Source organism: Aptenodytes forsteri, unplaced genomic scaffold (genome assembly GCF_000699145.1).
Source record: "Aptenodytes forsteri isolate BGI_AS27 unplaced genomic scaffold, ASM69914v1 Scaffold155, whole genome shotgun sequence".
NCBI classification, from domain to species: domain Eukaryota; kingdom Metazoa; phylum Chordata; class Aves; order Sphenisciformes; family Spheniscidae; genus Aptenodytes; species Aptenodytes forsteri.
The window spans coordinates 648,579-676,239 of NW_008794446.1; the positions used below are offsets into that span (position 1 = coordinate 648,579).

Consider the following 27,661-nt stretch of genomic DNA (forward strand, 5'->3'; position numbering starts at 1 on the left):
GTTACTGATGTGGCTGAAGTTTCGAGCAAGTTGAAGTTTTGAAACAGTAAAACTGTGCTGGTGTTCTAGGTAGCTCTTGCTTCCTGCTTGCCTTTTTCGTTATGTGTGTCAATGCTAAATGACCCACGGTTATTTTCTAAATCATCATCAGGTTTTCCAAGTAGCTTGTGAGGTAAACTCATCTTTTCTTCATCTGTTTGACCTTTATTTATTGAAAGGAGGGGAGACTCCATGGTTCTCTCTGCTGGAGAAGTTGCCACTTTTTCCAGAGATTCCTCCAGCTCATGTCTCAGTTCATCTTCAGAATCTTCAAAATTTCTGTAAAGTAAAACAAGATAATTATATTAATTAAATATATCTTTGTTACAAGCCTTTCTCCTTTCAAGGCCTCAGAGATTTTTTTAAATGACTTATAAAGAATATACAAGCTACATACATAACGTAAGCTGTTTTTTCTTTCTCCATGAGATTGTTTACCCATATTTATAAGGTAAGAGAACAGGAGTTGCAAAGCCATGTTAATGCTTCTGCATAACATTTTTAATGGCAGCGTTGGCATGTGACATACTAAATTACAGAATTAAAAGTTAAATTAGCAGACTGTAAAACAAGTAAGTTTTCTTCACTGATGAATTTAAAAGAACAGAAGAAAAGCTTTAGGCAATGCAACCTGTCATTTCATGAAAACTGTTCTGTCGTATGGATTTTTCTTCTGATGTGCTTGACTTACGTGTCTTCATCATCTGATCTTGGCTCAAGTCTGCCTTCATCAACAGCAACAGCAGAGTATGTTTCTGAACCATCTTCATTGTTTTCTTTTGGAAGCAACGTAGTTAATCTCCCTTCTGGAAAGGAAGAGAAACAGTCCTTTATTTGTATATTAGCTAACTATAAAAGTGTACGTAAAGTAATAGCAAATAAGTAAATGTTTGAATTTTGTTGTTGTTCAAATGACAACAATGTAAATACCATGCTTCTATTGTTCTTGATCACACGTGTTTTAGTCAGCGGTTTGTAACTTCCGCTCAGTGGAACCTAGTGTGTTTGTAGACCATAACCAAAGGACTATAAAAGTTAAGTAAGAAAGGCCATCTGTTGTTAGGTTTATGTACCCAATACAGGGATCTGCATTTTCAGTGGAAAACTTAAGGGAGTACTGTTTGGGAAAGACTGAAAATTGCAGCTATGGTTCCCTAAAAATGCTCGCTTTCAAGACTGAAGGGCAACCCTAACCTGAAGGTAGGAGAACAATGCTAAGAGTTGTTTTAGTATAAAGACTAAATTCTGCATGTGATCCAAAAGAAATCTGTCAGTTTGGGTAACGCTGTGCTCCACAATGTCAGCTTGAGTAGCGGGGCAGAACTGGGTATTGAGAGTGCTGTATTTTAATAAATGTAACTGATAAAACCAGCAGCAGTTAGAATACCTGTGTGACCTTATTCTTGCTTCAGCCCTATGAACTGCTGACATTAGTGAAAAGTGGTTTGAATTTAATTTTCTTTTTTCTTTTTTTAACGTGTAAGCTATAAAGCTAGTCTTAGGAGAGGAATTTAGCTGGTACATTTAGCTGGTTTAGCCTTCAGGATGGGGCAGTTTTAAAAGAGCATGTTACACTATGAGAAAACATGTATGTGTGGCATAATTAGCAGGAGAGTGCTGACTGCACAGTTGCAAATGAAAAATATTTCTCGCGATCCATTAAAAATGTTGAAACTTGGCATGTACAATTTAGCTGGCTTAAAAGTCCTGTCATCCAATTATACATTCAGTAGATTGCCAATTGTGCATAAAAACACAATGTCCGGTTACATTTACTGCATCTTTCTATGGAAAATACTCTTGACTTTTTTGCTAACAACTTTGATGCAATAAATGTCATTTTTAAAACAGTCTGTTACTTGAGGAAAGTGTGCTGCAGTATAAGTGAGTTCGAATCAATTTCAGTGTCAGCTGTATCAGCATGAACCATGCTGTGAAACAAAGTGAGTCACCACTGTAGTTTAAGCCACCATGTACTACAATTTACATCTGTTCTACAGAAATACATGTATTTGTATAAATGTTTTTTACAGGGCTCTTCAATGATTGCAGGGGCTAGATCCAGGTTTGTGGTATCTGCCAACTTGCTGGCAGTAGTAGCTTACCTCTGTCTACCCAAGAAACGAAAGAATTATATATGAAGTAATAGCTGGTAAGTAGGGCTTGCCCTTTTCCCTGCTATTGAAAACAGCAGCGTCCTGAAAGAGGCCTTTCACTGCTACAGGACAGAGAGCAGTGGCTGCTGGGACAGGCTGCCCATGTTTTTCTAGTTTGCCAACTGCTTCAAAATGTCGGTTCCCATCACAGATCCTCTGCCAATGGTAGAAGAAATAACACACTGAAGAAAAACTTGTAGAATTTACAGTAACAAACATCCTACCTATTTCCTCTTCAAGCCGGATGAAGGAGTCATTAGACAGCTCTGCTTTTGCAAAGACGTTCAGGAGTGTCCCTGGTGGTGTTTGTTTCCACTGCTTCCTGCTTTCTTGGATGTCTTCAGGCAGAATAGCATGGTCAGCTGAAGAACAGGAAGGTTCTCAGGTCATGAAAGCATGACTGTGGCTTGGCACTGTCTTTTGTCAGATTCAGACTTTCTAGTCTTTAAACTTATTTCTTCGTTTTGTGTAATGCTGGAATCCTGTTTGGTTTTTTCCCTTGTGGAATACTGAGTTTTTAGTAAGTATTTGGTCTGATTGATACCATAGATAAAAAAATAGTTTGGGCTATTTGTCACTAAAAATTTTTAACACCAGTTTTAATAAAGTAAAAGCTCAGGTAACTGCTTATTAGGCCTGGAATAGACAAGTGCAGCTTCATTGAGCAGCCCTTGGTCTCAAACTTGTTGGGTTCTTGGGGCTGAAAAAGCTTCAAAGAAGCTCCTGTTTCTCTTGTGCCCTATGCTCTTTCATCTAAGGCAGAATGAACAAGAAGTGGCATATTAACAACATTCTGATCTGTCTTCACCATCTATGCAAACTTTTCAGGTTGTTTCTGTATCTAGGGTGTTGGGAGCATGCTGGAATGCTGGAAAAGCCCCTCATTTGCAGCAACCAGTCACTGGAGATATATGGCTGCCTGGGAATATACGCACTGGTACTGTAAGAAACATAGCAATTAGCTTCTTCTGAAAAGGAGCGTCACCACAGCCACACCTGTGTAAGGAGGCACTTGTGACTGTGTAGCAACAATAGTGTGTGGAGTGGGAAACCAGAACTCCACCACACTCTGGGATGGCGTCGGCAACTGACTGCCTCAGTGCTTGTGTTTCATCAACTCAAGGCCCAAGAAAGTGGTGTTGATTAGTTGCGTAGACTGGCATTGTTAGCCCTTGTTACCCAGGCCACAGAGTGATTCATAAAATGCAGCCCTCTTAATACATATGAGCAGGGCAACATGATTGCAATATCAGACAGAGGGGGAAATGATGACTGCATTCTATGGTTTAACACATACAATAACCTCACTTATTATGAAGTCCTGCAATTAAAAGCCTGCCAGATGATGTGAACACTCTGGTATGGAATTGTTTTGGCAAAGGTCTGTAAGTAGTCTGGCTGAATTTTAGCAGCTCTCTGTTTTCGCTCACCAAAAACCAAAACCTTCTTACCAAGTTCATTTTCAGCCATAGTAGGACATACAGAAGTGACATCAGCATCAGCTAAAAAATTCAGTAGTGTCTGAGGGGCTCCAGCTTGCCAATGTTTTCTGTTTTCTTTGGTATCATCAATATCATTGGACTCTAAGGGGAAGAAAAAGAGGAGGCAAGGTTATTTCATTTTTTTAAAGTAGATTTCAGTGTGGTTGTAGTATTATGTGATATTATAAAGAGAGAGCTCATCAGATGAACTTGCTATAGTCTGGAGTTACTGAATTTACCTAACTCCGAAGTAATTTTCAGGATTAATACTCAGCGTTGCATTTCCCCAAGAAATACCTGTTTGGTATCCAGATAGTTCTTCCAAAGCTTTGTCCATATGATCTTCATAAACTTCCACCAATTTCTCCTTAAGATTCTCACCATCCACAAAAGTTGAAGTCTCATGGAGTTTATCTAGTACCTGAAAAAACAAGAGGTTACTCTGGAAAGAGAAAACAAATACGGGACAATAACTAATCACTTCCCATTTTACTGTGTTTGCCGGCCATTCTCATGTATGCACAGGCAAATTGTGTAACAAAAAGTGAAGCAGCAGAACTCAAAAGTCACATTGTGGTTTGTGTATCAGAGGGCTGCATGGGACTCTGCAGAGATGTGAAACAACAGAATGACAAAATAGTGTTTTATAAATTAAGAATATATATACTAGAAAGAAATTATATTTTTGCTGTCACTGTTACAAAAATTCTAATATACTAATAAAAATCTTAATAGGTAGCTATTACATGTCGATCAGCTAGAAATGTCATTTTAATAAATGAAATCACATAATGTCTGTAGTCTCACTTCCACTTTTTCTAAATAACAGCTGGTTCATCTCAATATTATTCTTGCTTTGTGATACAATACTAGTGAAAAGAAACAGAAATGTACTAAAACAATTTACAAATCAAATTTGGCATTTGCAGACTAACTCAGTTTTGAGATGAGTTCTTCCCCTCAACCCAATTTACAAAATTTAACTATCTGCACTCCTTCATCTTTTACTGTGTGAAAGATTGACCCAGATATCATCCAGTTTTCTTCTAAGCAATTATCCTCTTGAAGAAGGTCAGATATATGCGTCAACAAATCCTCAATAGGAAGTTTCATTGTAACAAAGATAGAGGATGATGGTAATGGAAACAATTAAACCTTAGATCATGGAGCTACTGTCATGGTTTCAGATTACTAATGTAAACACTTTGAATATAATGACAACATACCTCTGCTTCTTGAATGCTGTCTTCCTCAGGAACACATACATCTAAATTAATTTCAAACTTTACTCCTCCCTAAAGAAAATTCACACATGTCATTATTTTATTAAATAAAAACATTTAATTAAATGTACACAGTTTATATGGAACTACAAACTTAAAAATTATTCTTCTATTGAAAATAACTTTTATTTAACAATACTTTTCTTCAATTTAACAAGATCAAAGCTGAACAAATTGGACAAAAATAGACTGCTCTGAATATCGTTTATGCATATTTTTAAATGATTGCATCCGCTACATAAGGCTGGAATATTGTTGATTTTAAGGCAAGGTGTCTTTGATAATCATTTAATTCAATCCTTGCAATACACAGAGTTCATTCTTACAGCTCATTCTCAACCAGTATTAAAATTTGAATGCTGTACCGCTTCCGTGCAGTATTTCACAAAGACTTCTAGGCCACTTCACAATGATCTCATGGCCAGAAACTTTCCTGATCTCTTATGTGCATTTCCATTCAATTCGTATCCCCTTCTACAATTTAAAAAGCACTATAGAGGGTAATGTTTTACCACAGAATGTTAAGAAATTAGCAGCCTGACTTGACTTCACTTAAATTTAGAGTAAACATGAGTTTCCATACACTACTAATGCAGTTTGATATAAAGATGAGTAGGCAGGGATTGATGACTATCTGGGAATATCTAAAGGGAGTCTCCCTCAAATGATCAGAAAAGCTCTGCCACGCGTTTCTTGGTGATTCTACCGTCTCATAGAAACTTTTAACAGTAGACCAGCACTCTTAATTGACTCTCAAATAACTTGATTTCCAGAGCTACCATGGTAACACAATCATTTGAAATGTATAGATATAAGAAGAAAATGGAAAAAATACAACAATAAGGATGGATACCTTTGTGTTATATTTATTTTCTAAGATTTTTTCATCTTGCCTATCCTGGAGTCTGACTTGTTTAAAGTGTTCTTCCATGTCCTGGAAGGAGGAAAAAAACCCCAACTTACTCCTTTTTATATTCCTATGTCCTATGTTAGAACACGTCAGATGATAAAAGCACAGTAAATAATTGTATGCAGCTCCTTCAGCCATCTGCTGCAATTAGGGCACATCCTCAACCTCAGGTGAAACCACAACAATTCACAGATTTTACTTTTCTAAAATATCTATGCAGTTTCTCCAGTAGATGGAGTGCCCATGAACTAAGGTGACATCAAGCAGGGACAAAACCTAGTGTTTCTTTTTCATTATCATGCATTTCCCATTAAATCACTGGGAATATAATTTCTGTCCTATCGTGGCTCTGGTTGCCTATAACCTACTTTATTCCATCAAGTGATGTGTGAATTCATTTTAGTAAAAGCCAGATCCAGGATCCATGAAAATCACTGAAGAGAATCCTACTAATATTGGCAGGTTTGGCCCAAGTTCCAGCTGCAATAGGGTAGCAATGTCTGTCACTGGTTTATGTGGAAGTCTGCCCCTTGCTACTGAACAGCGCAGGAAAGTCCTACGCCACGTGAGGCAAATCCTGACTGAAGAATCCTAGTAGCTAGATCAGGGCTGTCTTCCCTTCAGAACAGACTGGGAATTTGCACACTGAGATTAATTTTCATAAATTGAGGCTTTCAATCATTTCATTTGAGGAAAAGTGCACGTGTTGCTGCAGAACTCCATGTGGTCAGGAAACCTCTTCTGATGTTCACAATGCCAATATTGCAAAGTAAGAGGGGAACAATTCTGAAAATCCATTCCAGTAGCTACTTTGGTAGTATTTGATGAGAAAGAAGTGAAGGAGTCCTGTAGCTGGAAAGCTTTGGCCCTGCCTCTTCCTCCCGCTTCTCCCAAATTTTTGTTTAAGTAAGGAGTCTACATAAAACTGGATTCTCACTTCCCACACAGTGCTACTCTCATGAATTGCTATATCTTTTGCACAGAGTTCTCATGAAGATTTGCACTGTGAGTGGCTTCTTCACTCAGAAAGCAAGGAAAAGAAACATACCACAAAAAGAAATTAAGTAGAAGTACATCGTAATATTTACAGATGAAAAAGAATTACCAAAACAAGTCAGGAATCAGCCAAAGAAACTTTCCAGGCTATTCATGAAGGGAACCTAAGGAGACTTTCACATGTGGTGCAAGCATCAGGTGAGATTTAAGCTTTACTGTTTTTCAGATTCATCACAGAGAGTGAATCAAAGACCATGCGGGACTTGCATAAAAATTTCTGTTTAGACTAGGAGATGATACCGATACCTGAAGTGATTCTTCTCCTGTTCCAGCTGTACCCTTGGTTTCACACTGGTCCTCAGCTTTTCCTTGCCTCACAAGATATGTTTTATCTTGTATTTTTTGATTCTCCTAGGGAAGATTTTTATAAAATATTCATTTCAATTTCTAATTAAGTGTACTAGCTTAAAAAAGAAAAAGGAAATATGACTGTGTGTATGTTTGAGCTTTGTTACCTGGAGTATTCCTGCTCTACATCTGAATTCTTTTATATCGTTGCGGTATTCTTCCCGAATTTTCTGCAATTGTTTCAGGTACTCCTATCAAAGAACAGTAAGGTAGAATACATATGTATTAGAAATACATACAGAAATAACACTAGCTAAACAAAATATTCTATGGATATCAAACTGTGTATATATGAGAAAAAGGGATCAGTGTCCTTTACTGCCAATTTTAAAGATTGCTTGATACTTCCTATTAGAGGACATTTTGGAGTCATAACTCTTCCAGACTTTAACCTTTTTGAAGTTTTCCAGACTGTTTCATGCTAGATTTTCTGTAGAATTGTATCTAAAACAGCTAATTCCAAGAATAACCTAAGGACTGTCTGAGTAATGACTCTAAGGTTGCAGCCCAAAAATAGAGGACTGGAAATTAGGAGGACAAAAAATTATGCATTATTTATTGTATTGCAATCTGCTCCACAAAATGAAACAAAACCTGGTAATCTTTTCTTGGAGAAGCTTCAACATTTCCATGCTTTGAAGCAAAAACTTCAAATTTGGTCAAAAGATAATTTTTGTGTTAAGGACATCTCTGTTACTATTTATATGAGAGTCTATCCCAAGTTGCTCATGTTACAAATGGACGAATCTGTAAAATTTCATTTTCTGGCATTTAATACAGACTTTGTGGAACTAAACAGCAACAGTGTCTGAAGAATGTGTACATGATGAGTATGTTCTCACTCCAAAGTCTGACCATTATGTAGAAGTTAATATATTCATATTTATTCTGACTTTTTTTATAAATCAAAGATAGAAAGATTAAATGTATTTACATGTGTTCATTTAAGAAAGAAGTATCAGTTTGTTTTCTCTGTCACCCAAAAGCAAAACCAGAAAAGTATACTGTTTCTGTATAAAATAATCTCCAAAAGTTATAACTTACCAGGGAAGTAGCATGCATCACATACTATTATATCACATTCTAAATGCCACAGTATGACTTATGAACAATGAATATACATACACGAATAATGCATGTATGACTATTTTCTCTGATTTGTAAATGTGAGGATCTATTGTCTTCCAACATTAGTTTGTTCAGTGATGCAACTCCTCTAATCTCAGTAGAAGTGAAATCAAAATCAAGGCCACGGTTTATGAAATTATTATTGTCATCAGCTTTTGTGCAAGTCTTCACCAGTTTATGTAAGATGGAACCAGATGAAAACAGCTTATATTTTCCTAGTGGTCAGATGGAAAAGAATCAATTCTTATGTAAAGAATACTATTGTCAAGGAGTGTAAGAAGACAGCTTTAAGCAGCTAAGGAAGATATTTAATTTACCTGTTCTTTCATTTCATTCTTTCTAGACATGTCCTGCTGATGATTTTTGAGATGCTCTTCCTTTATCTTCTGCTGCTGCATTTGGTCATAATAAGGGTCAGCAGAGGATGGTCGCAGTCCCTATGGATATACAAATAAATCCTAGAGCAAAGGAATTTTCATTTAGAATCTTTTCCTTCAGTGCTCACTCAATTCACTTTCCCTGTTCCACTGAAGAGTGCAGTAAGGCAAGTGTATATTTTTGGAGGAGAAAGTTATAGTAGAATTTTACATTGCTGTAGTATTGTATTAGACAATAAAGCCTCAAGATGAGCACTGTGGAGCAGATCAATGAATTCGCTAGAGCTGAACTTTCTACCTGTCAGTGTTACAGTCTGCTATTAGAAAAACATCAGTTCATCTTTTGGATTTCCATTCAGTTTCTGTTACAGATTTTATTCTATGATTCAGTATTTACTTACCAGTTGTTTTTCCACTTTAGTCTTGTACTGTTGGGCTTCAAAACACCTTTGAAGGTATTCTGCAGGCCTGAGAGAAGAGAGTGATGTTCATGTACTACATTTTATTTCACAGACCCAGCTATCTTCTGCACAAATAATTCTCTATCAGTTCTATCACATATGACAAATTGAGCTCTCTTTGTACTACATGAATATATAAGTATGGATAAAATATGTATAAATATGGAACAACACTAAAATAACATAAAGAAAATATATCCAATTCAGGCATTCCCCTTCCTATTACTTGAGTTAAATTAGCCTTCTGAAGAGTGCAGCAAAGTCCTTCTCCTCCTTTTAATTGATAAATGGAATGTGAAAGTATAAGCCTAACTTTGTATTATTTGTGTAGTTTTGTGTGTTTTAAACATTTACCTCTTTTTTTTTTTTTCTATACAGTAACCATTATTTGCTATACAATAACCAGTCAGTTGTAAGCTCCTTGATTTCTATTTAATTTCCTACCTTCAGAATCCACTTGTGCCTCAGGGAGCCAAACTGAATTGACTTTGTCCTTAAGTAAGGCACTAGAAACTCAGCTCAGACAAGTGTTCTAAAACTGATGATGCTTAACTGAAACATTCTAAACACTGTCATCATTGAATAAAAATTAATGATTGAGTCAACCTTAAAGAAAGGATCCCAAAGTAGGCAGTATTAAAAATTCCTTACCTTCCTTTCTCAAGGTTTTCAAAGCTCATCCATGCCTAAAATGGCCAATCATGGAATGGACAGCCAATCTCTAAAGTAATAAAAAGGTTGTACCTCTACTTTGTAAGAGAAAGGCTTTGAAATAAACAAACTGCTGGAGAAAGGGTCTTTGTATCTGAAACCAAAATATAAGCTCTGCAGGAAAAAAACATTTTCATAGCCTGCCTCCCACTCTGTTCCCTCAAGTGGAGAACTGGTTTTGGTCTTTATATTGTTCTGATCCTGGTGGGAAGGAAAGACACTGTTTATCCTTGATATAATCAGAAAGTCTACAAAAAGCCCATGTTTTACTTCTCACCCAATAAAATGCTGAGATTTGGGAAACATTTTGACAATGCAATTTCAAACATCAGGACAATACCTTCAGAAGGAACTTCTGGATAGACAGGAACAGGAGTTATGTTATGTTGTTGTGCAATAAACTTATATAAGAAAATTATCAAAGACCAAGCAGAGAAGGAATTACACTGAATGAGCCATGTCCAGTGTTACCTAATCAGGAAGGCTGATGATAACTCAAAACATGCATGACAGTTCACTACCAATAAATAGAATGAGAAAGGTTTACCAGTCGGGTGGTGGGGGTGGAGGTGCAACTTGTCCTTTTAGTTTATAGTATTCCTCAACTCTTTGGCTGATGTGAGAAAGGTCATAATATGCATTAGCTTTCCTCTGCAAGTTGTCAAGCTTGTCATAGTAATGACCATAATGGCCATGTACTCTAATACTTTCTGGCCTTTCTGCCATCTTAAATCTGGAGCTCTGTGGCTGAAAATATAATAAAGGATGTTAATTTACCTGTTCTCATTTCTATCAGTACAAGTTTGAATTAACTTCCTGTCCTTCTCCCCGGTCTGAGTTGAATGGTAATATAGTCTACCGTATAGTTCGTGTTAAGTTTTCCAAATCCTTTCACATATAACACAGATGCTTCCTAACTTCTCAGGGCATATGTCATCTTACCATTGTCTTTTCCTCTGTTCCATCAGCTCCTGTCATTAAGCAGCAGCCCATATTGTTGTGTGAGTCCATCAGCATGGGGCTTTGTACTTTGTAGTGTCATTGCCCTAGAGTCACTTCATTGTTCTGAAGCCTAAAGCACTGAATTAATTCCAGGAGAGTCTCATTTTGACGTGTGAGAGCAAGGGGAATCTGGGATGTAGTTTTGGGCAGCATACGCATTGACTGCTGCTTTCAGGGGAGCACTGTGCTACTTCATGTCACCATGTCTTTGATTACGTGCCTGTGGGAGCTTGCCTTTCATTTCTCAAAGTCCTTACTGTGATGAAACATCCCTGTATTTCTACTTTGTGACAAGACTGTCTTTTCCATTTCTCATATGAACAATGGAGAGAAGGTGATCGTCTAGCTGCCACTGCATGATATGAAAGAAGTATGATAAGATATTCACAAACTTTTCCATGGTGGGAGACTAAAAACCACTATATGGTGTATAAGAAAAATGCTCAGTTTGGCTTATTTTCTTACATAAATTAAAAGCATCTAAGTAACCCTTCCTTAGATGGTAAATACATTAACCATTCTTCCCTGTTTTCCTTCTTAGAAACACTGAAAATAGGCTCATCTACCTATGGTATAATCCAGATTACAGTAGAATATAAATTCATATCTATATAAGAAGAAAATTTTCCACTGACAATAATGCTCCCAAGTTAGAGGTAACCTCAAAATGTGTTTATCTTGCCCCTTACTGAGATAAGTTTTACAGTATGGTATCCAGAAGCATGGCAATTCCAAGCAATAGGGAGAACAAATCAGGCCATCTAAATAAATGTAAGAGGATTGAGAACTGTGACCAGTGAAGCAGGTGCCCTGGTGACACAGGCCATGGAAAAGGCTGAGGTACTGAATGCCTTCTTCACCTCAGACTTTACTAGCATGACCAGTCTTCAGGAATCCCAGGCCCCTGTGACTAGGGGGAAAGTTTGCAGCAAGGAAGACATACCCTTGGTGGAAAAGAATCGGGTTAGAGAATACATAAGCAGACTGGACAAACGTAAGTCCATGGGCCCTGATGAGATGCACCCATGAATACTCAGGGAGCTGGTAGATGTCATTGCAAAGCCATTCTCTATTATCTTTGAATGATCACGGCGGTGATCGGGAGAAGTGCCCGAGGACTGGAGGAAAGCAAATGTCACTCATATCTTCAAAAAGGGCAGGAAGGAGGACCCAGGGAACTACAGGCGGTCAGCCTCACCTTAATGCGCCTCACCTTAATGCCTAGCAAGGTGATCGAACAACTAATCCTGGATACCATTTCCAGGTGCATGAAGGACAAGAAAATCATCAGGAGTAGTCAGCATGGATTCACCAAGGGTAAGTCATGCTTGACCAACTTGATAAGCTTCTATGATGACAAAACTGGGAGGAGTGCCTGATACACCAGAGGGTTGTGCTGCCATCAAAAGGGACCTCAACAGGCTGGAGAAATGGGCTGACAGGAACTTCAATGGAGTTCAACAAGGGGAAGTGCAAAGTCCTGCACTGTGCACCAGTACACGCAGGAGGCCACCCTGCTGGAAAGCAGCTTGGCAGAAAAGGACCTGGGGGTCCTGGTGGACAACAACTTGACCATGAGCCACCAATGGGCTCTTGCTGCAAAGAAGGTGAATGATATCCTGGGTTGCATTAGACAAAGTATTGCCAGCAGGTTGAGGGAGGTGATCCTTCCCCTGTACTCAGCACTGGTGAGGCCACACCTAGAGTCCTGTGTCCAGATCTGGAGAGTCCAGCAAAAGGCTGCAATGATGACTGAGGGACTGGAGCACTTCTCATATGAGGAAAGGCTGAAAGAGCTCATACTGTTAAGCCTAGAGAAGGCTCAGATGGGATCTTACCCATGTATAGATACCTGAAGGGAGGGTGCAAAGAGGACGGAGCCAGGTTCTTTTCAGTGTGCCCAGCGTCAGGACAAGAGGCAATGGGAACAAACTGGAACACAGGAGGTTCCCTCTGAACATCAGGAAACACTGTTTCACTGTGAAGATGCCTGAGCACTGGCACAGGTTGCCCAGAGAGGTTGTGGAATCTCCATCTTTGGAGATATTCAAAAGCCGTCTGGACATGGTCCTGGGCAACTGGCTCTAGATGACCCTGCTTGAGCAGGGGCATGGACAAGGTGACATCCAGAGGTCCCTTCCAACCTCAGCTATTCTTGATTCTGTGAATCCTGAAGCAACACATTCAAAGTATGACACTATGCAAGTATCCCTGCAACCCTGCAAACTGATGGCTCCATTTGGGTGCTGAAAAAATGTGGGAACTTTCCCCGTGTAAATATTAGAGCATGTCTTGTAGATCAAAACACTGTGGACAAAATTCTGCCTTTGATTACAGCAGTGCACAGTGCAAGAAAACTTAACCAGCATCTGGATTTGTATATGCAAAAAGCAAAATTAACTATGAGGAAAATTAAGTCCTATATTCTGCATAAGTCCAGTACTATCCATAGGTAGTGCAAGTGACTGCTTGAGGGCTGCAGTTCTGGGAACCCCACAAGACTCTACCATCAGTTAATCCACTGTAACTGCACTGTGCAATTACTGCTGGGAGCTCCCAGATCCTAAATGTGCTTTGCTCTGTGTTCGCCAGCACCCAAGGCAGTACTACGTGCTCTTGAAAATAAACATAAAGGTATGCAGTGATGCCAAGTAAGAGGCTGGAGGCAGCATACACCTGATATCCAGCCTGAGGAAAGAAGGAGGTGGAAAATGAGTGAGGGACACAAATGGTTGTGAAGAACTGAGGTGTTCTGCTGTAGAGTTTGATCACAGTTTGTTGCAACAAGTATTTGAGACAAGGGCAGTGGGTGCCAGTGGTTTTGCCCATGAATGGTCTCTCAGAAGTGTTGAGGTAAGAGGAACAGTGTATTTGCTTCTATAGCAAAAATGCAAACACAGAGTTTATTTGCCTCTATGCAAATATAAATGCAAAGCGTGCCTGACTCCCTTTGTTACAAAGGACCATACTGAAGCAGCCAAAATTCAGTGTTTCCCACCTGGGCTTTCTAAAACACCTCTTCTGAGACTTCAGGAGTGCTTAACTGTCTCCACTGACTTAGTGTAGGCATTAAGCTGAATTTAATACATCTTAATGAGCCTTTTAAAGGTTTTTTTCTAAGAGCAGGAATTTGCCTTCTGAAGATGATTAAATATTACGAGAATGTGGATGCACAGTACCTGAAAAATAGGCTGTTGCCCTCTTGAAGGAGGTTTCCATTCATTTCTTTTCAATAATTCCTGTTTGACAGGCACCACCATTCCAGATTCTGGAGGAACTTGGTCCTGGACTCTCCTTTTTTGAAGTTTATGTGCTTTTTAAGAATAAAAGATTAAAAGGTTACCTTCTGTGCTCTCTATATGATTAATGATCATGTAGTTGCAAACCATAGTAGGGTGCATACAGCTAACACTGACAATCTGGGCTAACAAACATTCCTTACGTCCTTTCATCATCATCACCATCATCATCATCACCATACTTCCCACTTCCTCGGCATTCTGCCTTTCATCCTTAGAATGGCATGTTTTTGAAAACATTATGATTTGACACACTCACGTAAAGGGGATCTCATTGATTAGTTTTGCAAAGAAGCACACTAAATAAAAGGGAGACCTCTATAAACTAGAATGCTGATTTGATGCTTGTACCAAGAACAGAAAACAGGACGTCTGATTTTTAGACTCAGATTTCATTGGAGGCTAGGTGTCTACCTGCTTAGGCATTCCCTTTCTAAACCTAGCCCTCGATATTCTACAAATCACTAGAGAATGTTGTAGTACTTGTGAAATTTGGAAAGAAGGGCTGCAAAGGGAAAAAATTAGCTTATCAGTTCCCCAGGTAGGAGAATAAAAGTACACACCATTCCAGTTTGGTCAGTCAGTATTTTGCAAAGATCTTATCTGCAAAAATGAAAAGTAGTGTCCTTGCTAGGATTAAGTAGTTTCCAAATGAGTTCTAAATTTTTCCTGAGTAATGACTGTTAGAGTATCATGTCTAGAAGAAAAAAATATATGAAAATTAGGAGTATATGACCATAGATATTTTTTAAAATGTCTAAGTGACTTAGGTAATCAGGTGCCTCTGTCCAAATTGCATTAGACCTGAGGGCAGATAAATCACATTGAAATTTGTTATTTACAAAATAAGTGTTCCTACATTACTGAAGAACTTTGGGGAAAAAACAAAACAAAACAAAACAAAAAAAGAAGTCCACAGCATAGTTAAGTAACTACATAGGTTTATTTTCACAAATGTGTTTAAACTACTTCAGTACCTCTGAAGATAAATTGAGGAATAATTATGATAAACTGAAGAATACAGAATTAGGAAAAGGTTATGCTATCATCATCAATACTTCCCACTTCCTCGGCATTCTGCCTTTCATCCTTAGAATGGCATGTTTTTGAAAACATTATGATTTGACACACTCACGTAAAGGGGATCTCATTGATTAGTTTTGCAAAGAAGCACACTAAATAAAAGGGAGACCTCTATAAACTAGAATGCTGATTTGATGCTTGTACCAAGAACAGAAAACAGGACGTCTGATTTTTAGACTCAGATTTCATTGGAGGCTAGGTGTCTACCTGCTTAGGCATTCCCTTTCTAAACCTAGCCCTCGATATTCTACAAATCACTAGAGAATGTTGTAGTACTTGTGAAATTTGGAAAGAAGGGCTGCAAAGGGAAAAAATTAGCTTATCAGTTCCCCAGGTAGGAGAATAAAAGTACACACCATTCCAGTTTGGTCAGTCAGTATTTTGCAAAGATCTTATCTGCAAAAATGAAAAGTAGTGTCCTTGCTAGGATTAAGTAGTTTCCAAATGAGTTCTAAATTTTTCCTGAGTAATGACTGTTAGAGTATCATGTCTAGAAGAAAAAAATATATGAAAATTAGGAGTATATGACCATAGATATTTTTTAAAATGTCTAAGTGACTTAGGTAATCAGGTGCCTCTGTCCAAATTGCATTAGACCTGAGGGCAGATAAATCACATTGAAATTTGTTATTTACAAAATAAGTGTTCCTACATTACTGAAGAACTTTGGGGAAAAAACAAAACAAAACAAAACAAAAAAAGAAGTCCACAGCATAGTTAAGTAACTACATAGGTTTATTTTCACAAATGTGTTTAAACTACTTCAGTACCTCTGAAGATAAATTGAGGAATAATTATGATAAACTGAAGAATACAGAATTAGGAAAAGGTTATGCTGCCAGAAACATGTCAGATGTTCAGCAGTTCATAGAGAGATACCATTTAGTCTCATCCATGTTTTCTAGGAATGTGATCAGACACAATCTGATCTATCAATGAGCACTAAACCAAATACAGTTCATTGTCTCTCACAATTTAATCTAATTTATCATATTTTGTAATATACATTTTTATTATTTTGTAAAATACCATGGAGCAAGTTTTGCAAGATTTTGGCATTTTTGCACATAGTTTGGCAAAATGAAGGAAGGACGTTTGTCATGTGACAGACCTAAACTGCATCTAGACCAAAGCCTCTCAGTTTTGTGAATTCTGTTCTTAAAAGAATTAAGCTTAACATTTCAGCACCTTTCTATGGCAGCTTTTCTAGCTGAATGTTGCTAATGAGCAGGTTTTAAAGTTGTCTTTTCCCAACAGAACAACAATGCACTGTCTGGAGTGAATGTTTCTGATGTTGCAGTTCTCTCCTCTTTTTATTTTCAACTTTGTGTGAAACTCTTGTGTCCAAATGTGCCTTAAAGACTGCTGGAGAAAGTTATAGCCATCAAGCATATCATAACTAACAAATGTTAGTGTAGAACTAAAAGTTAAAGAATATTATTATCATTACCTTGTATCAGCTTGGCTGTGGGCTGTGATGCTGAAGGCCTTTTTCTATGTATCACAGTGTGACTGAGTTCTTCCTGTGCTATCTATAAGCAAAAAGGTATCATCTGATAGAACTGTTTATACTACTTTGATATACATTTTTTCTCTCAGCAAGCAGCAGTAAAAGGCACTCACCTCAGGGGGCAAATACCGAAGAACGAGCTTCTGCAAGAAGGGCTTCCTTAGAATAGAGTTAATAGATGGTCGATCTCTTGGAGATATTTTAAACAACTGGGAAATTAATATCCTCAGATCATATGAATAGTTGGGAGACACTGGGTGAAAACGTCCTCTGCAGATCTTCAGCACCAGCTGGTGCAAACTATTGCCTTCAAACTTAATCAATGAGAAGAGTAAAAAGAGGACAGTAAGTACTGCTGGTTGGAAATGATGGACTAGACACCCCAACTTGAAAAAAGGTACTTGCTGACAGAAGCCCTGCGCTCTGCAATGTCTTCACAGATCCTTTCTCGCTATCCCTAGTTTGCTGTGGAAAATTAATATAACCACTCTCTGATTGTATTTTCTGGTTATGTTCTCCTTGTTTCAGTTGCACGACTCAGCAGGTCCGATAGCTTTTGTACCTGGAAGAGTTTTATTCATACTCTCCTGTCATATAGTAGCAATTTTTCCAGAATGAAACATGATTTATTTTGCCAAAAGCTGTTCAACAGAAACCTGCATACATACTATCTTCATAGTGTTCACCTTCAAAAACTCACTCCACACAACTCAGCCTCTGCATTCTCTGTTCTCTCAGAAACCAAGGTACTATCTGATTTTTTTAACAACTGATGCCACTCAGATAACTCAGCCCTCTCAGTTCAGCAGATCTCTTAACAGGTCAGCATCAATATAGTTTTAAGGGCCTTAGACAGCCAAAATTAATTTTGAAAGCAACTTCTTTCTAAAATTGCCGGTTTATTTACTTGAGTATTTTGAAGGTGTTGTAACCAAAATTTGCCTTACCTTCATTTGCATTTCCTGTCTACATCAGCATCTAGTCCCTGCCTTCAAATTAAAAAAATGGGCAGCAATACAGAATAAAACAGCTAATATTCATAAGAAGTAATATTAATGTTTGCTCACTTTGTGAAATCTGGAATTTTCCTCAGCAGTATCCCCTTGCTCTCAGCTCAGCACAAGTGCTCTCCCTATCAGTGCTGCTTTACCTTCTCCCGCATCCAAGCTCAGCAAAAGGTCAACTTCTGCTGGGCACAGGAATCTGATCCTTTCCCTGTTGCTGGGATTAGTCTCTGCTGTGTTCCCTGCTCCACCTAATACTCACAGGCTGAGGATTATCTGAGGCTCAGATCAGGCTGAGGGCAACACAGCTTCCTGAAGATGTTATATCTCAGTTATCTTCTGACATGAATGTGCTTCAAACAAAATGAAACCTTTAGGAAAATGCTTCTGGGGACTCAAACTGCTTGCTGGGGAAATGTGGGTTTCAAACTCTTTAGTAAGTATAGATTGGTATTTTCAAATAGAAATGAGTAAAATTACATACCTAAAGCCTAACCTTGAAGTTTGGCTTTAATTCTTTACATTGTTCATCTGCCTTTTGAAAAAGTTTAGCACTTATTAGAGAGTAAATATATGTTCAATGTGTGTATATACACACACATATATATATGTTGTAGAAATACAACGTAATACATTGTATTTTAGTATGCACAAAACAGACACAATACGAAAAATTAAACACTAGCAGTTATTCTTTAATATTAATAAATAAGCTGAAAATAATTCTAGCAGATGACTATGAATACTATTATTACTACAGTTTTTCCAGGCTGTCCACTATCTTTTGTAATAATATGATAATGATCTGATTCTGCGGTACTTACAGGATGCTTTAGTGCACATAGCTCATAAAGCACACAGCCAAGAGACCAAATATCTCTGTGAATAAAAAGTAATTAAAGTTTCAGGGAAAAGACTATAATATTTTCATACATGGAATCAGTACCTCTTCTCAGCTCTCAAATTTATTAACATTATTCCATCACAGATTAATATTGGTGCAAGTTTTAATTTTTCTTAAGATGCACTGAAAAGAATGACTAGAAATTTCTTTTTAGTTGTGGTACCAATGTTTCTATGATACCTAACTAGGTACTATCATTAGCTTTGGAAAAGGCACATGACATAAAGAATGCCTGCTTAATATTCCTAGCAGTATGAAGGGCAAAGCTATCTCCGGCTGACTTGATAGTTAAGGAGACAATAAGGGAGTAAACTTGTGTGAATAGCACCTTAGAGCTGAGATGCTAGTCTGGGCTCCAGAACATTTGGTGTTGATCACATCCCACACACAGAGAAGGGGGTCTAGCCCACTCAGCTCCTGACTTTTCAGTGCTTCTCAGCTGGTATTTTGTGTTAAGCCTGAGTGAGCCTTTACAATTCTCAGACCTATTTGTCTTTCCTGCAGGTGGCTACTGCAAAGTTCCAGAATTGCCAACCTAGCAGCTTTCATTTTAGTGTATTTTTATAAATCACAAATGAGTGTATCAAAAATTCATAAACTTGCAACTGAAAAGACCCATACTTGCATTGGCTATTACATGTTGGAAATAGAGAGAGAAATTTAGTATTTGCTGGAGAACCAGATAAAGCAAAGGAAAAAAATCTATTTTACATTTCATGCCACTACTAACAAGGAGCATTAAAAGAGAATGAGATTAAACTTTAAGTTTAAAGTAAGTAATTTTATAAACCAAAAAATATAATTATGTTAAGCCTGTAGATGAATCACAACGAATTCATGATTGCTATACTCTGGACACTGTGAGTCAAAATACAACTGACAGTGTAGTATAACATAGCTGTTGTATACGATTGATGCACCTAATTATTGTACGCAATAATACAAAACTTCACAAAGGGTGACACGTGAAATTCCTGGTGCCTTGCAGAAATACTGATTTAAACCATGATATTACTAAAATAAGTTCTTTCGTGCCTGCATGCCCTCATGCACAAGCATATGAAGGAAAGACAGAGACTTACGTTTTATTGTTATATGGTCGATTTTCACACATCTCAGGTGACAGATAATAGGGGGTCCCTACACAGGTATGGGCAAACTCCACAGTGCTAATGAAACACAATGAACAAAAAGGTTTACACAATGAAAAAATTTACAAGGAATTGAACTAGAAGCTTCTCTGCCGCAGATGAAAAGCCTGTGGGGGGCGTTATTTCTGCTCTCCAAATAGTTGAATAATAGAACACTCCAAGAAAAACTAAAGTATTTCCCAGTTCTGTGTAAAAATGACTATTTTAATAGTGGAGAGTGTTTGCACTTCAACAGAAAGCACAAGAATTCGCTTTTCCCCACTTTTCATCAGCATTGTAATCAACATTTTCAAGGAATGTTTATCATTAACACAGAATTCTGAAAGCTGTCAAAGACACTGCAAAAGATTAGAAGTCTCCAACATACTCATTGAAGTGAGAATATGGGAGGTGGTAGTCAGTCACACAAGCCAGAAACAGTGGAAGGAGGAAGTGCTGTCCAGAAACTAAAGGATGAGTAAATGAATTCTAGTTCCATCTTTGGTGCTGACTTGTGAAGGTGCAGCCAAGTAGCACCAGCTGGATTCATTTCACTTGCTTTTAGATATCTACTCTGTGGATGTCATCAGCAGTCACAGGGAAGTCAGTGGAGAGAAACAGGTACTCACAGAGTGTGATTCCTCTCACTCTATACTAGATGTCAATAAAGTTGTAAGTTACACTCTTTATAGATTACATGAAGTCTGAGTGCCAGAGGTGCCACAGACACATAACTGCAAGTAAAAGTATTGGACACTATCTTGCAGTTTGGAGAATGGAGATGAAAATGCCTTTGTATACCCCAGGGGAGGAAGAAAAGAGAGCCTGAGAAACTTAATTCACTTGTTACATGAAGAAAAGTACTATCAAGCTCCAATTATTTTGTTGTATAAGCCTATTAAATACTCTTTAAAGTGTCTGTACTTGGACATTCAAATTCTGAGGTTTACTTCCTATCTGCTATGTACTATTCTGCTGTGTAGGAACAATCCTTAAAGCAATTATCCCCAGAACACTTCTGAAGGTAGGCACTTTCTGCATAAGTAGTTTACATGTGGAGAGTTGAGGCACTGACAGTAGGTCTATGCTTCACAAAGGAACACACCACAAAGGTACGAGAGCTGGCAGAGGCTGCAGCTAGAACAGCGACACGGCATATCCCTGGAGGTGAGCGGGCTTGGATCAAGATACTATCCAAACATGCTAATCCAATATACTCCATTTCTCAGCAAGACTTCCTAGCTCTGATGCACCACTGAACTGGCAAGGTTATGTAGGCCTAAATCCAAAGCCAATCTGATGGGGCCTTGACAGAAATTACATGGGCTGTATGTCCATGTGAAGAATGCATAAAGGTACCTAATACACGTACACAGTTACGTACACCCAAAGAGAACGAGCAAATTGTCTATGTTGGTTAAAGTTATCTGTTCTCTTTACTGTTGCTGTGTAGACAGAAATGTGGTTAAACTTACACTGACTTAATTAGGGATAAGAAAAGTTTTAACAAGTGAGTTGCAGCAGGTGTAGTACAAAGCAACTGAGAAGGACTGATACAAGAGGGACAATCTGCAAAATGATCAACAGAGGAAATTACCTTTCCACACAATACCTAATTAAATTGTGGAACTTCTTTGCCACAATATCCTGCCATGGTCAAAGAAAATCAATCAGCTCAAAAAGAGATCAAATTCAAGCATTGTCCTGTTGTTGGCATGCCCCCTGGCATGTTTTGGCCACACCAAAAAGCACTCCCCTAGACAACACCTGGCCACTATGCAGGATAGGCCAACCTTGTCCCCAAAGTCAGTAAAGATAAGGCCACCCTCTTTGAGAGAACAGAGTTTAGCCATGCGGATGCAAGCCATGCCATAACATTTACTCTCAGGCCCAGAGAGTGGGTTCTGGCCCTTTTTTAAAAATTATTATGGGCACAGTCTTGGAGGACATACCAAGAAAATCTGTACAAACTCTTTTCTTATACTCTTTCCTAAGTTTTTAACACTCTTCACTTTCTTTTTTTATGAGGCACCAGAAGTGATTATCAACATCTGCAAGAGCAGGAGCTGTGCCTCCAGAATCTCTTTATGTCAGTTCCACAGAGAACAGGGAAAGATTGAGGCTTCCCCACCCCATGTCTTATACATAACAGAAGTCCAGTTACTAGGCTAGATACATCTGTGGTTTCATGCAGGATGGCATGTTCTAGGATAACAGAAAAAAATGTAGTGTCAGACTCTTTGTATCCCAGACCTCTTGAACAAGCACAATCCACAAACAATTTGCAAATTCAAGTTGCATTCTGAACATTCAGAAACAGTCCTATTTGGTGTAGGTCACAGACTAACTAAAAAAGTTGCTTACCTGTTCAACTGCCTTGCTATGCCGAAGTCCCCAAGCTTTGCTACCTTTCCATTATTGCTAAGAAAAATGTTCTGCAAATAAAAACAAAACTGGTATGCGAAAATGAAACATGGTAGAGCTTCTTAGGCATATTTTTTACAAGACAAAATCACCCCCTCTCCAGTACCAGTTTTACTACCTGTGCTTTTACATCTCTGTGTAAAATCTTCATGTCGTGAATATGCTTCAAGCCCAAGGAGATCTGCACAAACCAACTCAGAATCTGCAGTGAAAGTTAAAGAGAACAGATATCTATAAATTTGTGTGACTCTAATGTCCAATGGGGCATCTTCCTGAAATATATAAAATAAAGACAACAACAAAATCTAGTATATGTAGAGCATATACAATATAAAATAGTAAGAAATAATATTTTTAAAATTAAGGCCATAGACTCTTCCTTTCCTTTTATAGTGCTATCACAAAACTAAATGGAACTAGACACCTGCTCCACTTTCCTTATCCCCATCAAGTTTTCACTGACTGTAACAGGACGAGTACTTGAACAAGGACTGAAGAATCACGTCAAAGGACAGTAAGAATATTAGACCTTTATTTAGAAATGAGTGAGTTCAAATAACAACTAAGACAGATTTGGGAGGTGTCTTCTTAATCCTCAGTGGTGGAAGTCATGCCACGCAGTTATAGTATTTGTAGTCTTAATGAATGTGGTCCAGAAAAAAACAGAAACAAAGGATGAAGGACTGAAATGTGGTGAAAGAAGAGAGCTATGAAGAAACTTGCATAATAAGTAAGCACACAGGTTTATCCTTGATCCTTGATCCAGTACAGCCCTTAAACATATATTTAACTTCAAATATACTTGTTTTATTGAATAAGGGCCTTTGGACTTAATTCAGAAAAAAAGTACAATGTGCTTATATGCTTCTCTATTTAGGAAAATTGATGGTCATGAAAGACTGATTCAAGTAATAATCTTCTATTTAGTAATGCTTCACATTAAGCAGATGATTTCCTGAATAGGGCAGATACCACAAATGAGACTTTCTTAGGCATACATTCAAAAATATAAAGATATTTTAACAATGTTATGTTAAATTGGGCAATTTGCTTTCCTTTCGTGATTGGCAGAGGTATCTTTAGTTTCTATAATCCATTCTTTGGTCTCTACTTCCTTTGCCTTTCTTTGGATATGTATTATTCTGTCTTGTTGTCAAGGGGTTTGTGTGTGTTGGTTCTCTCTTTTGTGTTTTCATGATCTGTGGTTTTGTCCTCTCTATTTTCTCTCGTGTTCTCTCTACCGCTAGTATGACTCCCAATAGGATCTTAAAATTCATTATTACTGAACCAGTAATTCACTTCCAACTGACTTCCACACTAAGGAGTTCCTCTTTTACCACTAAAGCAAGAAGAAAAGTCACAATACTTCTTTTTTTTTTCCACTTTTACGCTTTAGAGTGTATTTCCACTAACAGGTTGGATAGCATCTATCTAGTTTCTAGGTAAATTTTCATTGTACCTGCAAAAGTGGAAGACTACGCATGATTAAATAACCTCAGAGTTCAGTACACTAAGTCCAATATGTAAGAGAAAATTTCCTTCATAAAGATAAGGGTAAGGAATAAGTAAGGAATAGTGGGAAATTCTGTTTCTATGAGTTGCAATACCTATCATACTCATCTATTTACAAATTAAAATATATGTGAACATGCTCCAAAAGCAGTCAGAATTCTGGGCATATTTCTCTGTGCTGGTTTAACAATCTAAATGGCATCAGAGAAGTCTTGACCCAAATGAAATGAGTGAGAGATTTACCATTGACTTCAGCATAAAGCAGGATATGCCATGATGCAAATAGCATAAACAAATGAAGAACTTGTATATAATATATCCCTCCATAATTCTAAAACACCGTTTAAAAGAAAGTCTTTATGGCTTAGTAGGTATACTACTAGTACAAAGAAAAAGTGCATCCACAATGGAAGGAGCAATGGGAGGGAGGGGGATAAAAATGGCATCAAAACACTGCTAATGAATTAATTTAAGATCTTAAACCAGTGTAAAGAGCAAACCCTAAACTCCCATTAAAATTACCAAAGTTTCTTTAAAATGTTCAATTATTGTTAACAGGTAACAAAAGAAACAGTAGCTTGTACTGGATAATTCAAACCACGCATTTTACATAATATGTCATTTCCTCTAAAGATAACTTCTTTCACCTGGTCCTCGTTAAACAGCACTCCATGCTGCATATTTATCCGCTTCATTAAATCTCCACCATCACAGTATTCCATCACAATATATAGCTTGTTCTTTTCTGAAAGGAAAAGTATAATTTTTCCTTTATTCCTTTATTACTTGTTAATACAGCAATAAATTACTTTTACTTTTATTTTATATGGTCCTTCTTTTAAAAGGGAGTAGTTAATCCTCTATCTACTCCTCCATTTCAAAGAGCAACTTAGAAAAAATTGATACTTCCAGTGAAACCTGATGCAAAACTGAGACATGAAAATATATTTAAGTGGAGATTCACCAAAATATTAAATACATGAGAAAACCCTCAAGTGACGACACTCATAGAAAGAAGACAGATGTTCTTAAAGGCAACGCTTAGCAGAACACTTCATAGTTGGGATTGTTCCCCAATAATAACTAAGTATACAGTTAGGGTTAGGGAAAAGGTTGAAAGTAGACAGTGTCCAACAGTAGAAATAAACAGCATGGGCTACTTAATAGGGAAACTCACCCTATTCTTACCTCTCTGAGGTCCAGAAGACTACCAGATTTACGTGTCCCTTAAAACATTTACAGTCCTGATCACAGAAAACAATTTGAACACAAGCTGTAACTATAGCATTCATTACATAAGGCATTCCTTATGACAGATGTCAGCAGAAAAAATAAATACAGGGAATTAGCTTTTATGGAGAACACACTTCCTTCGATCTCTTTCGGTCCTGAAGAATTCTGTATCCTTGAGTGATACCTCAAAATATGGCTCAAGACAAAAGCCCAACAGGACCTATTTCCTGCTATACTCAAAAGCTCTCTTCTTCTATTGAAACTCCTGGAAAAGTCTCATAAAAATCTGGACTCCTGTTGAACGTCAAGACTAAAGTTCAACTTAAGCAATGCAGACACCCCAGGATCTAGCATTCATGCCACAATACCTTAGGTCCCACACACACACATGAAGAGGGCAAGTGATGACTGAATCTGATACCTTGTGTTCATTTTTAGGAGTTGGGATCTGTCCCCACTGGTAAGTAAGGGGTTGGGGACAGGCTTAAAGTTGGGCAATATTAACAAGCTAGGTTTTGCTGCCTTCCACTCCTATAATCACAAATAAAACAAAAATGTTAAAAGTAAACCTTGCAAAGAAGCATAGAAAGTTACGATATTTGCATGCTTCATCTTGGCCAGAAGAATTACTTCTTTCTGAGAGGCTTCTTTTTCTTTCACAGGCATCTACAAAGAATTAAGAAACTATATGCTAGCAACGATATATTTAACTCTCTTCAAAAATAGTTACATCGTTATCAAACCACTCCCACAAATACAAAAAGACTATCTACCAAGGTGATGCAGAAATATTATAAAATATGATGTGTATATAATGTAAAATACCAATTTGCAGTGTATGCTTGGAAATATATTGGAACGTTACCAAAGTCAAACCAAATTATGACATTTTACAAACAGACAAGTGTATGCCTTTAAACTTTTTACACAAATGCTACTGCTAAGCCAGCTGATGAATAGTGTTAAACTCTGAAGTTAAACTTCCCTTAAGTATTCGAAGAATAAGGGTCTAGGTGATTCTGTATTTTTAAAATGGATGATCTCAAAAGAATAAAGTAAAAAGAAAAAAAGTCCTTCTGTTTTACTGGTGTTATGAGTTCTTGCAACATTTCAGGCAAACTCTTTGCCCTGTTACATTAAATGGAAAACTTCTATTTGGTTCATTGTGATCACACTTTCATCAATATCACTTCTTAAAAATTCATGTTTCTGAATATCCATCCATCAAAATGTCCTCTTGTATTTATAAAAAGTTTCTTACCCTCATTCTTAAGAAATAATTTCGAAATGTAGTCCTCAAAGATTCAAAAATAAAAACGTTTATGAAACACACTCACTCTACCATATAAAAAAGATCTTGTGACTTCAAAGTAATAATTTTCTGTATCCAGCTCCTGATTTTTGAGTGGAATCCACAAAAATATTTTATTAACTTCAATTTTTCTATTTTGTATACATCAAAATCTAAGATTAGAAATGCATTTTTTTATTGGTCATGAGCATAGAAAGAAACTATTTTTTATTTAGCTGTCACTACTAGCGTATCAATTTTTCTGGGTTTGAATCTGGAAGTTATACAGCTTTTTCTAGAACCAATGTATAAAAATTCAGTCTTCTATTATAAGTCTTTAATATATTAGAAATTCACTAGTGTGGCCCAGAACAGGAAAAGACCTGTCAAAAGCATGTAGGCATTCATTGAAACAGACTATTGAAACCCTTGTATTGAAATCACAGGGAGTTTAATTGCCTGTCTTTCCGGAACTAGATATAGGAGTGGTATTGCTCTGATACCTGAGCTAGTCATCCTAACCCTGCCTCTGCAGTCAACAGAAAGAGAGTGCTTTTATGGCCCGATTCAGCTCATTCTAAAACAGAATTCTAAAACACACACGATCAACAGCATCCTAAAAATACATATTTCTCTTGTTCTCCTAGAAAGGGAGTCTAGCCAAGCAGGTCAGGTGCTGACAGCTACAGAATGGACATTTACAATCAGGTGAGATGAAAAAACCTGCCGTAAACACAAATGAGGATTGGAACGACTCTGCTGTGAATTACTCGCATCTGAAAATACGGATGTGGAAAAAAAAGGAAATGAAAAAGTTTAGAGAAATGTATCACAAAATTGTGATTTGTTATTTCAGTGGCAGTAGTTTCATTGTAGTTGAATCATCTATTACAAAATTTGAATTCAGTAGTGTCACGCATTGTAGGTAGACAGAAGTTTTGAAAAGAACAAAAATGCAGTAAAAGGTAAACATGGTTAATACCAAAATACATATTTTGTCTATGCTTGTAAAATCACTAAATAAGCAAAGAGTACAGTCTTCAGAAAGTTTAACCCTAAAAAATTGAGATAGAACTACAAAGGAGATAAAATATAACACAAGTTCATACCCTAGCTAAATGCAATTAACACAATCAGGTAAATAACTATCGTTATCATCCAGGTTTGTTGTTTTACCTGAGTTACATTGATCTCTTTGATAACACACTGCTCATTATCCACTTTTCCTTTTGCCAAGAATATTTTGCCAAAAGATCCTTCTCCAATTTTTTTAATGATTTCATATTTATCCATGATGTCTTCGTCTTAAAGCAGTGTCT

At 37.4% G+C, this 27,661-nt stretch overlaps 1 protein-coding gene across 1 annotated transcript; it reads right to left on the reverse strand.

Annotated features, from left to right (window-relative positions):
* Positions 1 to 65: 65 nt before the first annotated feature.
* NEK5 (NIMA related kinase 5) lies at positions 66 to 27,661 on the reverse strand. Its single transcript, XM_009290257.1, has 22 exons — positions 27,519 to 27,661; positions 25,621 to 25,717; positions 24,466 to 24,563; positions 22,425 to 22,508; positions 22,247 to 22,317; positions 19,835 to 19,921; positions 18,673 to 18,727; positions 16,958 to 17,158; positions 16,785 to 16,857; positions 14,132 to 14,265; positions 10,498 to 10,697; positions 9,180 to 9,246; positions 8,719 to 8,838; positions 7,381 to 7,464; positions 7,172 to 7,276; positions 5,813 to 5,893; positions 4,903 to 4,971; positions 3,974 to 4,097; positions 3,647 to 3,778; positions 2,420 to 2,557; positions 731 to 815; positions 66 to 318 (listed from the first exon to the last, which is right to left on the reverse strand). The coding sequence occupies exons 1-22, from the start codon at positions 27,633 to 27,635 to the stop codon at positions 66 to 68; spliced, it is 2,475 nt and encodes an 824-aa protein (XP_009288532.1). The 5' UTR covers positions 27,636 to 27,661.

Excerpts from the sequence above, each read along its gene's own strand:
- NEK5 (XM_009290257.1), bottom strand. The coding sequence starts at position 27,635 with ATGGATAAATATGAAATCATTAAAAAAATTGGAGAAGGATCTTTTGGC. Across the intron at positions 4,098-4,902 it reads ACAGCATTCAAGAAGCAGAG|GTACTAGATAAACTCCATGA; the intron begins GTATGTTGTCAT and ends TTGTTTTTTCAG. Across the intron at positions 2,558-3,646 it reads TATGGCTGAAAATGAACTTG|CTGACCATGCTATTCTGCCT; the intron begins GTAAGAAGGTTT and ends CCTGTTCTTCAG.